Raw genomic sequence first — 12,307 nt, 5'->3', positions numbered from 1 at the left:
ATCAACAGATGTTTCACCTAGTCGGCTCGGGGATTAGAACCAGCGACCTTTCGGTTACTGGCACAACGCTCTACCACTAAGCTACCTGCCGCCACAAACAATGGGGAATGACAATAAATACATTGCAATGGACTAAATACGAGTACCGGTAAAAATGAGAGAAAAGTCTCTCCCAGGTGGCAGAACAGGTGACGCTACACATTCTGGGAATTCTGGGAACTATTTTCAACTTGACTGTTCAGTGGATCCAAGTAGTTTCCAGACTTTCCCAGATGTTTCCCATGAAGCAGCCTGGGAGGGAGTGCAAATCAGATGGCAATGATGGAAGTTGGGGTCTCAGGACAGTTCATCATTGCCTTCACCAATTCCCACCATGTATCCTCTGGGTTTCAATATACACTACCGTTCAAAAGTTTGGGGTCACTTAGAAATGTCCTTGTTTTCGAAAGAAAAGCATTTTTTTTGTTCTAAAACAAGAATTTCTAAGTGACCCCAAACTTTTGAACAGTAGTGTACTTGGGCCATTTTTGTCATACGATTTTCTCAGTCCACTAAATGGCCCCAGTCTATCTGGTTATTCACCATAGTTCCAGGTTGTTTGTGTTAGCAAAGCCCGGGTTCTCTCTGACTTTCCAATAGGTTCCATTGGTCAGCCACACATCCCTCCCAGAGGAATCCATGGCTTTCCTAATGATGGAAAATATAAAATTACAGAAAGCATACCTAGTATTAAACCAGTGGAGTCCTATATGATCTTACTGTATATCACAATTGAAGTTTGGGTACATTTCGGACTACAAACAAACATTGTATTTTGGGGTATTATCCTAGATGATATAAGATGACACAAGAGTATCACTGAAAACTAAAAGGACTTACTTAAAAAAGCGTGGCATGTGCTCCTGTCCTTTCTTAGCCAGTTGTTTCCTCCGCTCCCTCTGCATGTCCTCCACTTCTTCTTTAAACTTGTCACAGTCATCCACCCTCCCATCCTCCAGCATCCTAAATAAAATAAAAACCTCATTAAAAACACACCAATTCATTGAACCCATCACATATCTATGAGAAAGGCCCCAAGTTTTTCCTGGTCATGTCACCTAAAAGTAATGGCCCTATTAAATTTTTTTTTTAAAGATTTGTAAAATGGTGGTTTTCCATTTCCTAATCAAGCCCGATCCATGGCCATGGAGGCACCACTCACCTCTGGTCAGGACGAAGGCGTGAGTCTGTGGGGGGCAGAAGAGGCTTCAGGCCTGGTGTGAGCTCGTTCAGCTCTAGTGTGAAGCTGGAGAAGCCATAGTACAGGTAGTAGTCCTTGGGCTGGGGATCTGTACAATGAAATAGACCACTGAGGTCAGCTACAGCCAATGTAACTACAGCCTCAAACCACAATGTCTTTAGTTAGCATATCGCTAACCAGTACAAAACCTTTAGGGCAGGTGTGTCAAACTCATTTTAGCTCAGGGGCCACATGGAGGAAAATCTATTCCCAAGTGGGCCGGACCGGAAAAATCATGGTATATATAACTTAAAAACAACAACTTCAGATTGTTTTCTTTGTTTTAATACGATCAACATAAAGCTGGAGCCTGAGGACAGTGTGTCCAAAATAGTACAAGCACAACATCACTATTAATCATAAAACACGTCAAGTTTATTTGAAAATTCTAAAGAAAAAGAACACAAACACACAATGCCTCAGTGATTAACATAACTGTTTCACAGATCACAGAACTATATCAGGGTGTCATTTCTCAGGCAGAAATGTAGATAAAAATAATGAAATCCTGTTCCCCAAACAAGTGCAAGAACCACAGAGTCAAGAATAGGTTAAATATACAAATAAAATAAAATCAATTAAAAACAATAGCACATCAACATAAAAACATATAAACATAAAGCTGGAGTCTGAGGACAGTGTCCAAAAACACAATATCACTATTAATCATAAAACACCTCAAGTTATTTGAAAGTTCTGAGGACAAAGAACACACAAACACACAATGCCTCAGTGATTAACAGAACTGTTTCACAGATCACAGAACTATATCAGGGTGTCATTTCTCAGGCAGAAATGTAGATAAAAATAATGAAATCCTGTTCCCCAAACAAGTGCAAGAACCACAGAGTCAAGAATAGGTTAAATATACAAATAAAATCAATTAAAAACAATAGCACATCAACATAAAAACATAAACATAAATCTGAAAGCGTTGCTCAAACTCCCGTAACAGTCCCGTTATTTTATCTTTGAACCGCTTCATGTCTGCCACATGTTGGGTCGCGCACATTTTTTCAGACAGGGGAAGTGAGCTGCATCACCACCGGCAAGTTGCGTCTCCCACAATGACAGCTTCAACTTGAAAGAACGTATGCTGTCATAATACTGCGTGACAACTTTGTTGCGCCCTTGCAGCTGTTTGTTCAAGTTATTCAGGTGCTCTGTAACATCCACCATAAATGCAAGGTCCTGCATGCATTCTGCGGAATGAAATTCTAACACTGGTTTGCCTTTTTCTTCCATGAACTGTTCAATTTCTTCTCGTAAATCAAAGAAACGCCTCAACACAGCACCTCGGCTTAACCATCTTACCTCAGTGTGGTATGGCAGGCCATAGATATGGTCTTTCTCTCTGAGAAGGCTGTCAAACTGGCGGTGATTCAGGCTTCTGGATCGGATGAAATTAACAGTTTGGATGACCACCTTCATGACGTTATCCATCTTTAATGACTTGCAACACAAAGCCTCCTGGTGCAAAATACAGTGAAAAGTCAAAAAATCACGTCCTCCATTTGCAGATTGCACTTTCTCTCTGAAATGTGTCACAACGCCTGCTTTTTTCCCCGATCATTGAGGGCGCACCATCTGTAGCCAGGCTGACAGCGGCGGGACCAGTCCACTCCGACCCTGTCCAGCGCGCCCGACGAGCAGCGGTAAAAATATCAGCTGCTGTCGTTGTATCTGTCATCGGCACCAACTCCACGAACTCCTCGGTGACGGTCAATGTGTCATCAACTCCCGCGGATGAAAATGGCCAGTTGTGCAACATCTGTAATGTCCGTGCTTTCATCAATTGCAACCAAAACGCAATAAATGACTTTACTTTTTGCTTCAACTGGCTGTCCAAATCCACTGAAAGATTGGAAATCCTGTCTGCAACTGTGTTTCTTGTCAGGCTGATATTTGCAAAAGCCTGCCGCTTTTCAGGGCACACAATCTCCGCTGCCTTCATCATGCATGTTTTTACAAATTCACCCTCACTAAATGGTTTTGAAGCCACTGCGATTTCATTAGCAATGAGGTAGCTAGCTTTCACTGCAGCGTCACTGATGTCTCGGCTGTGAGTAAACACAGACTGCTGTTTCTTCAGACCCGCCAACAGTTCATTCACCTTCTCTCATCTCCGCTGTCCTTGAAAGTTGTCATATTTGTCGGCATGAAGACTCACATAGTGGCGACGAAGGTTATATTCTTTCAGCACTGCAACATGCTCTGAACACACCAAACATACAGCTTTCCCATTCAATTCCGTGAATAAATAGGATGACCATTTTTCTTGGAACACTCTGCACTCTGCGTCCACTTTTCTCTTTTTTGACAGAGACATATTGGGGCAATGAGGGTGCCAAAGCACATAATGTTAAAAGTAGAAGCCGTAATAAATATCGCGGGCAAAACAAAGTAGCTCATTGGCTGCACGTGCTTGACCTACTTGCTCTGCCCCGGTATAAACAGTTTGCTTGCTTAACACAATTGCTATTGCGCCATCCAGTGGACGCAATTGGAACAGCAGTTTATTTTATAGAAAAATTGCAGCGCATTTTTCTACTTTACAAAATATATATATATTTTTTTTTTTTTTTTTATCATCTCGCGGGCCGGATTAAACCCGTTTGCGGGCCTGATCCGGCCCGCGGGCCGTACGTTTGACACCCCTGCTTTAGGGTTAGGAGGCTTTTGATACAAGAATTCTCCGTTTTGAACTTTTCACAGACTGTTTTCCTTGGGTGGGTGTGATACTCACTTGGCTTCCAGATACACTGCGGAGTGGGCAAGGTGTCACAGAAGATGCCCTCATGCCACAGCCCCCCAAACCGGTGGATAACACTCCCAGTCTGGTCCAGCACGGTGCCCTGGACTTCATTCTTGTTGGTGTCCGACCCCCAATAGCGGGACTTAACGAAGGTGATCTTACAGGTGCACGCGTTGCTGTTGAGGTTACGGATGATGACCTCCCCATAGTGCTCCAGGTAACGTTGCTGGCTCAGGACATTATGGATGCAGGTCACCACTTTGTTCCACTCATAGTGGTCCCCAAACCTAAAAGAGGGATTGAAGGTAGAGCATTTAAAAATGTTCATTTCTAACAGCTTGAGGGAGAAATGGCCACCAGCAGCAGACTCTCACCTTGGGAGAGTGACATTCACCATCCCTGTTGGCATGATCTCCAGTGACTTTCCCCAAAACTTATTCTTCCACCGCTGGTCTGTTTAGGTGACACAAATATGTTGTGCTTCATGAGAAAAATATGAATGATCAAAGTTTCAGATAGTTTCAAAATGTTTAGAAATAATTCAAAACAAATGTCAAGACACTTGCTTATCACTAGCCGACTAGAATCAAGGTTTTGCTCAGTTATACTCAGTAAAGCTCACCCTGCCAGAAGGAGAAGGAATCTGAGTCTGCATGACATGCAGAGATGGGGGGATGGTGGCAGACCTGATGAAAGACAAGAATGGTTTAGTCTGAATACAACAGAACTAGTCTGACCTGGTCTGCTGAGGAATGTTAGAGAAGATTCAGTCCTCCTACCTGCTCACTGATGTAGCGGAAGCCCTTGTCCTCTCTCAGACATTCATAGGACTCCCCCAGGAGTGGGTTGAAGGGCTTGTAGCGGTTGCGGTAGTGAGCTGTAGCATATCCAGAGATGGCAAAGGCACCTATGTAGACCTGCACAAGACCAGAGAAACACCTTCAGTCTTCTAACCTAACATACTGCGAATCACTAGCATAGCTGTCGTTACGTGGTTTCATTCCAACCCTGAGGCTCTGTGTATTCTAGCATATACCTTTGACACAATGGAAACTCTTTATCATAGTTTAGTGATGTGACCAGATGCTGCTAACTTGAGCACTTTTCCATTCAGTGTCTTTAAGGTGTATTTTAAAGCCTTACATCCTTTGCTTTACAACATTTGAAAATACATTTAAAAATCCTCACCATCCTCTGGTAGGGGTCCTGTGTGTTGTTGGCAGTATCCAGCAGCTCAGAGTACTCCAGCTCCTCGCACAGTCTTTGCATCAGGTTAATGGGCTCGTTGAGAGCAGCAGGCATGGAGACACGAGACAAGTCCTTGCCTATGTTGTTATAGAGGATCTGCATCAGACCCACCTGGGAGTTGTCTGGGCAGTGGGCAGCCAGGGTGGTACGGCGGCCCGTGTTAATGGGCACGACGCTGTTGGGCACCTTAGAGATGCTGGCACGGTACTCACGAGTGGCTGAAGCTGTGGGGGAGAGATATAGGTTTCAATAAATTGAAAAAACAACTGCTAATTGCTAACTGGTTACAGAGTGTGTGTGTGTGTTCACCATGGCCTTCCTCAGGTTCAGAGTTGCTGGTTGTCCCTTCACTCAGACCAGACTCAGACTCAGAGAAGCTCCCATTCAGGACACCATCCCTCGCATCAAAATACTCTGCTGCAGAGTCTGTCACCGATGGCGTGCGACGGGACTCGTTCCCAGATACAGTCTAAAGAGAGAGGAAGAGTGGCGAACAATAAACGCCATGAGAAAGACAGCAAAACAGACAGAATCAGTGAGGAAGAGCACTCATAGGCACTCACACACAAATATAGGCCTACTGCACATGTCTCCATGGAGGCATATACCCTCACCTCAGCCAGTGTGGTTGATTGGTGGTAGGTGTCCTGTAGTCTCTGACGCTCCTGGGCCAAGGCATCATGCACAGACTTGAGGGACGTGTGTACTGACGGGGACAGGAAAATAAAGAAATTCACATTTAGCATTAGTAGTAATGAACGCACACAACATCTGGAGGCAAAGCATGTGTGAGTCCACATGTGTGTTTGGCTCTGACCTCTTTGGGACACGCTACATATGTCCTGCTGGATCTTCTTGCCTTCAGGGGAGGTGTTGGTGGGAGGGGACAGCTGGGAGTAGACGTAGTCAGGGATGGAGGGGACATAGTCTGGAAGGGAGGGGACAGACGCACCCAGGTGGGACGAGCTGTTCAGGTGACTAGAGGACAGCTACAAAATGGAGGAACGATGGAGAATGAACAAGTAGAACAAATAGAACAACCATTTTCCATTTGTCCGAGATTTATTTGTCAGTCACTGATTCCCCACATTAGTGAGATGTCAAATATGTTTGCATGTAGAAGGAAAATGAACAAGAACTGTGTACAAGCCATGCAATATAGATACTATGGAAGATTAAAAGATAGTGTTAAATTCTACTGTAGGAGCATGTATGTCCTACAAGGAATTAACCAAAGTCTTATTTCTCAAACGTATATATATATATATATCACAGCTACAACTTCCATTAAATCTGATCACAGTCTGTACTCATAAAAGGTTGGTTTGCTCAGTCTCTGAAGCTAAATTTGATTTGACCTTACTTTCCATTGCAAAAAATGGTTTACCCCTTTGTCTGTGTGACTGTCTGGACAACATGGAAGAGATCAATTAGGACTAGCTAGTTGTTCCTTGCTTTGGCAGTCTGCCTTGTTTCCTGGTGTTGACTCACCGATTTAGTAATCCCACAAAAAGGTTTTGGATTAAAAAGAAGCTTAAAAAGTTATCAGGTGATTGGGTTAGCTAATACTCAAAACCAACACATTATACTCTTTACAGGTTGGTTAGTGGTACACAATCAACTTTTGGAATTTTAGTATAAAAAATATGTGAACATTAGTACCAAATCAATGGGGAAAAGCACTGGAACAAATATCCATGAGTCAAAACTAAAATGTCAGTCTAAATTATTTCTAAATCACCTACACATTTGATCTAAGAACCACAGCTAAAAAAAAATATGTATAGTTACAAACCTGTCGTACCATTCCAAGGGCCTCTACCCTTGACATTGTACGCGAGTGACCCCATATCTTGCCAGACCTGGACTTCTTGGGTTTGTCAAGTGAGAGATTCTTGGTGGAATTAAAAAAACAGAATTATCTTAAAATTACTGAACAGACAGGAGCCATTTATCTAATTAATTCAAGCATGTCTCACATCCTTGTCCTGTAACTCACTGATATGCCTAGTTCACTTGCCCCTAGGAAAAGTCACCCCTTGCCCCTAGGAAAATGTGTAGACCTGAAACCACTGGATAAGTGTTGATATTTGATCCTAGCCTATGAGACGGCTGGGGTGGAACCATTACCACATTGCTAAACCTATCCTAGGAAGGGTTTGTTTGGAGCTGGGACGTATTTGCTCCATCTCACCTGCATGCTGATGATGCGCTGCAGTTCGCCGTCGGTGAAGGCCTGCTGCCCCCCCTCCAGCGACTGCAGCCTCTGGACCAGCCGGTTCAGCTCAGACAGTTCCAACTGACAACGGTTCAGCTCTGCAAGAAAAACACAGACTGTTATGGCAGGTCCCAGAACAGTTCTACTGACCTAGACCGAAACATTCGTAGATCTCAACCATGGTCATCCATGAAGCACCATTCATGACAATTAGAAGCTACAGACACTATTTACGAGAGTGCACAACATTTTTTAAAAGCCCTAAAACATATTGGGTTTACTTTGTATACGAGATACGAGTGCAGTACCTTGGGCACAGCTCTCTGGGTCATGAGTCTGTTGTAACCAGGCTGACACCTTCCCATTCACCCCCGGGTTGACCGAGGGAAACTCGGACGGTGTTGGTGCAGCGCTCTCACCCACATAAGAGTTTGTAGTGCTATGGTAGTGTTGGTAGGAAGACTGGTATACAGACGAGAGCGTGAGAAAGACAGAGACAATGACGAGTCACTACAAACCACGAACAGAGAGAGGACTCACCATGTCCTGCATGCCGTTCCTCTGTGCTAGTCCAGGCACACTGGTGCCCTGGGACATGGCCTGGAAGAAGCCATTGTGCACTTGAGCAGCCTCGTTCTTCTTGAACATGCGATGGGCACTCAGCTTTGTCACCCAGATGTAGAACAAGTCATGACTATTGGCCTAGGAGAGGAAAGAACAGGAAGAGTGGCGCCAAGTTCATTTGTATTACTACAGGACTCTAAAACTAATCCCAAAAAGATATTCCAACTCAACTGTTCTCCAATTCAGCCTTGGACAACACTCAACTTTGTTTACTAATGTATTTATTTATAATTTATGTAGTGAAGTTGGTCAACAAGCTAAAGTAAGTGAAAGGAGCTGGGCATACCTTCATATGATATAGAATGTCTCCTGCATCCAAATCGATACGATTGGATTTCTTGTTGATTGACATGACTGCAAGGCTGACATCTAATGAACCATGAAGCTTTCCCCTTGTGATCTTTAAAATAAAAAAAATAAGTGCTTTCCATTAAATTATTAAATGGTGAGTTTTTCATAATTTAACTAAAATACATAATATAGGGAATGTACACTTACATCTTGTTGGGTTTTGGAATATCGTAAGATCCCCGTTTCCAACACAAAGTACCTCTGAAAGTAGGATCAAAAACACATGAATTAAGACCAAGATAGTGAACTAAAAAAACACACTAATTTCCAAAATAGTAAACAACACAGTGGTGGATTGGATGAATAGGCAGTTTGCTGACCTTGTGCCAGCCTTTCAGGGGCCATTTTCTCCTCTTGAGGAGGTATCCTTCACAGATGCCTGGGATGGTCAGGTCCTGGGAGTTGTCACCTGACGTCATTTCCACCTGAAGGTCGTCCATCACCTCCCAGTCTTTAATGTTCTGAGGGTGAGACAACACCATCACAAACACATCAACATCCATCTAGAGACATCACTGTTATTTGTGGGATGTTAACATGCAGTTTGATGTTTTGTTCGGATATTTGATATTTAAACAATCTCACCTGCATGCTGTACAGAACAGAATGTGGATGTGTTTATTGTTAACTGAATATGTTGATGTTGATTCTTTGTCAGAGGTCCAGTGTACCTCAGTTGGTAGAGCATGGTGTTTGCGATGCCAGGGTTGTGGGTTCGATTCCCACGGGAGGCCAGTATGAAAAATGTATACACTCACTAACTGTAAGACGCTCTGGATAAGAGCATCTGCTAAATGACTAAAATTTAAAATTGTGACTCTCTCTTGGTGGAAGAGACATACCGTACTCACCCGAGAGTGACGGGAGGAGGCGGTGCTACTGCTCCGAGAGTGGGTGGGTTTGTTCCACGTGGGAGGGGTCTTCTCCAGGCCACTCATCAGCGATTGGCTGCGGTTGAGTGTGGACCCATAAGGATTTTGAAATGACTCCATTTTGAAATGATAAATGTCAGGCTTCCCTCCCTTGTGTTATTGGTAGATTTTTCAATGAGACTGTCCGCTACAAACTCCCTGTCATCTCAGAAGAGTATGGGTCTGAGAAAGAAAGTAAACACATGAAATAATACAAATATAGATGGCTACTCCTTGCAAACATGTTTCCTCCTGTCAACATGTATAAACTGCGGTTCAATGAGGCTCTGCAAGGTTTGTAGCTTCCTTTGAATAAATTGCATATTCTAAATTATTAACTGGTCAATTGTTAGCTGCAATTATGTGAATAAGGGTCTGAAGAGACTCTGGACAACCTTTGGTTCACAAATCTCTTGTCTGAGGTCATTGCATGAAGATATGAGGCCTGTATTCATAACTTCTGGGCAGGTGTTATTTCTAAAAGACTAAAAGCACATCTAGCTCTTCGCAATGGTTTGCACAGGGGCTTGTGAAAGAAGCCAAGATCCCTCTCACCCTTCCCCAACAGGTATTTGTGATACTGAGCCATTTAATATCAATGTCAGATTCCCCATCCAGTGTAATTTACCTCCATTACCATTTCAATTTACAGTAAAGGAAGAACATGCCATTACCTGTAGGGTGATAGGGTTGTTCTCAATTCCTCCCAACAGGCTGGGAATCTGAGGGGAGGATTACTAACCTCTCTTCTAATTGGCTTAACCTTTTTAGCAAGACCTCTCCTTACTGAATGTTCAGTAATGAGATCACAAGGCAGAGAACACTGAAGCTCTGGCGGTGACAACAAAATGGCCTATGTATGGGAGTGCTAGGTCTATGCAAAAGTTACATCTACAACCATCGAAAACACAATAGATAATGTGTATGACTTTAATACATTATAGGTTCCAACAGGGGCGCAACTTTGGTTTTAGAAGTGGTTTTTTTTTTTTTTTTTTTATCCAGATGGATAAACACTCCAAACAGCCTACCCGACCGCTCTGAGGCGTCCCCATGTTCCTAAAGCACACCGTTGCCTCGTTTTGTATCACATTCCAATGATAAAACTGTGGGGGGACAAAAATGCAATTTAAGAATATGGGGGGGTTGCACCCCTTATGTCTGCCAATGACAGGCCAGACTGCAGTCATTGCATCAAATGGGAAATGGTGTCATCTCTCTACTCAACATTGCTCCAAATTATCTGAAGATTTCCTGGTGACATTCTGCGGACAGTGCACAGAGGTTGTTCCTAAAAGTAGGAGGTTTGGCAACCCTGCCTCCATTCCTCCAGCTGATAAGTATAATAGTACTGAGGAAATATGAGAGGTCGCCGTGCATATTACAGGGCTCTCCATACAATATGGTTTTCCAGCACAACAAGAATATGAGGTGACTGACGCATACTGTGTGCTTGAGTAAACCACAGACAGGTTGTTAGTCATAAAACAACAAGTGAGTAAACTTGCTATGTGGTTACATATTACAAACTGCGTGTTATTCTCAAGAAAGCACAATGCAAAAAGGCATAACCTTGGGCCCCATTGCAATGGTTAAATTGGGGCAAGGAGGCTCTTATCTAAAGCCCATTATGAATGACTGTCCCACACAAATTGACTCATGTTCTGAACTGAACAAAGCAATTTTGAGCATGCCACATGCTGCTAATGTGAGAATTAACTTCAACTAGTATCTATTTCATTTTTAAAAATCATTCATAGCCTTAGGGCCTAGTCCAATTAATGATGTGCTTAAGAAAGTGTTAAAACAAACACATTTATTCTATAATAGCCTAATCTATAATGATCTGATATCATTGCATTATTTGTCCAATTGTAACATTTTGAAACATGTAAACCCAATAAATATTGTAGTTTGTTTTGGTTATGTGTTTGTTTGTTTAGTTGGCTGAAGTAGACATGTTGAAATTGCATCCATATCCTTGGAAATTCCACGTTCCTGAAAAGTAATCTCTTCAACTACACATTCATCAAACGCAAATATTCACTCTGCGTACTTACCTGAAGTTCATGTGTGACCACTCTCATCGCGGTAATTATTTTTTCTTCAAATGTCCAACAAACTCCGTGATTTCCCATTTCTTTGTCAAATCACACAGCTTTACCATATTGCTGAACCATGTCTTTCTCAACACACGTGCGGGAAAAACAAGACACGCCGTCAAAAAGTGTTGTAGAGACTGCCAATGTCGGTTTCCCTGTGCTCGCGCAATGAGTAAAATGCATCACCCAAATCCATGGAGAGCTGTGCCACTGCGCAATGTGGCCAGGGAATTATCCGCATTAGCCTAAGGAATTACATGTGCTCATTGGATATTTCTTGTTAGACATGTAGGACCGACAACTGATGGTGCACCTAGGCCTGTCTGTCTCTATATCGCCATTTGATAACTGCATGTTTACAAGACATTGAAATAAAGTCTCATCAATATTCTTCTGCCAAATAGAATACACATGATCCAATGTTTTGACATCATGAGAAAAATCTATTATCTAAATTTAATAAAACAAAAAAATGGCACAAACATTTCATTCATACACAACCCTGTGGGTTAGTAGTAATAATATTATTATTGTAGGGCTTGCCCTGTGACATACTGATATTGAATTGAGATGAATAATGTAGTTTCTCTCCCACAAACCCAGAACAGCAGTTGTAATAGACTAATTGACCAAGATTAACATGTGGTAATCCCCAGATTAGCATTTATCAGGATATCCGAGACCACTTGTGTTTATTTTTGGCTCAACTGATTCTCGTTACTATTGGAGCATGCATGACTATTGGTACTGACTTTTACAAATGTTTACCACCATGTTCATATATTCAAAAAGGATCAATGCAGAGGATTACCTCAATCT

General features: G+C 42.6%; 1 protein-coding gene across 4 annotated transcripts; it reads right to left on the bottom strand.

Moving 5' to 3' along the window:
• Window positions 1-23: 23 nt before the first annotated feature.
• On the bottom strand, window positions 24-11,682 carry LOC121546586 (oxysterol-binding protein-related protein 7-like). 4 transcript variants are annotated; one of them, XM_041857855.2, is made up of 20 exons: window positions 11,447-11,682; window positions 9,318-9,569; window positions 8,796-8,936; window positions 8,623-8,676; window positions 8,411-8,524; window positions 8,041-8,202; window positions 7,809-7,962; window positions 7,477-7,598; window positions 7,078-7,176; window positions 6,100-6,271; window positions 5,897-5,988; window positions 5,592-5,751; window positions 5,223-5,506; window positions 4,814-4,951; window positions 4,657-4,720; window positions 4,409-4,487; window positions 4,026-4,321; window positions 1,202-1,328; window positions 880-1,002; window positions 24-687 (listed from the first exon to the last, which is right to left on the bottom strand). In XM_041857855.2, the coding sequence occupies exons 2-20, from the start codon at window positions 9,465-9,467 to the stop codon at window positions 579-581; spliced, it is 2,640 nt and encodes an 879-aa protein (XP_041713789.1). In that variant the 5' UTR covers window positions 9,468-9,569; window positions 11,447-11,682; the 3' UTR covers window positions 24-578. The 4 variants fall into 4 exon arrangements, with proteins under 4 accessions (XP_041713789.1, XP_041713849.1, XP_041713921.1 ...); XM_041857915.2 differs by having other exon boundaries at window positions 7,087-7,176; XM_041857987.2 differs by having other exon boundaries at window positions 9,327-9,569.
• Window positions 11,683-12,307: the final 625 nt, after the last annotated feature.

This window comes from Coregonus clupeaformis, chromosome 1, assembly GCF_020615455.1.
Source record: "Coregonus clupeaformis isolate EN_2021a chromosome 1, ASM2061545v1, whole genome shotgun sequence".
NCBI lineage: Eukaryota > Metazoa > Chordata > Actinopteri > Salmoniformes > Salmonidae > Coregonus > Coregonus clupeaformis.
This window is presented reverse-complemented; position numbering and strand designations above follow the sequence as displayed.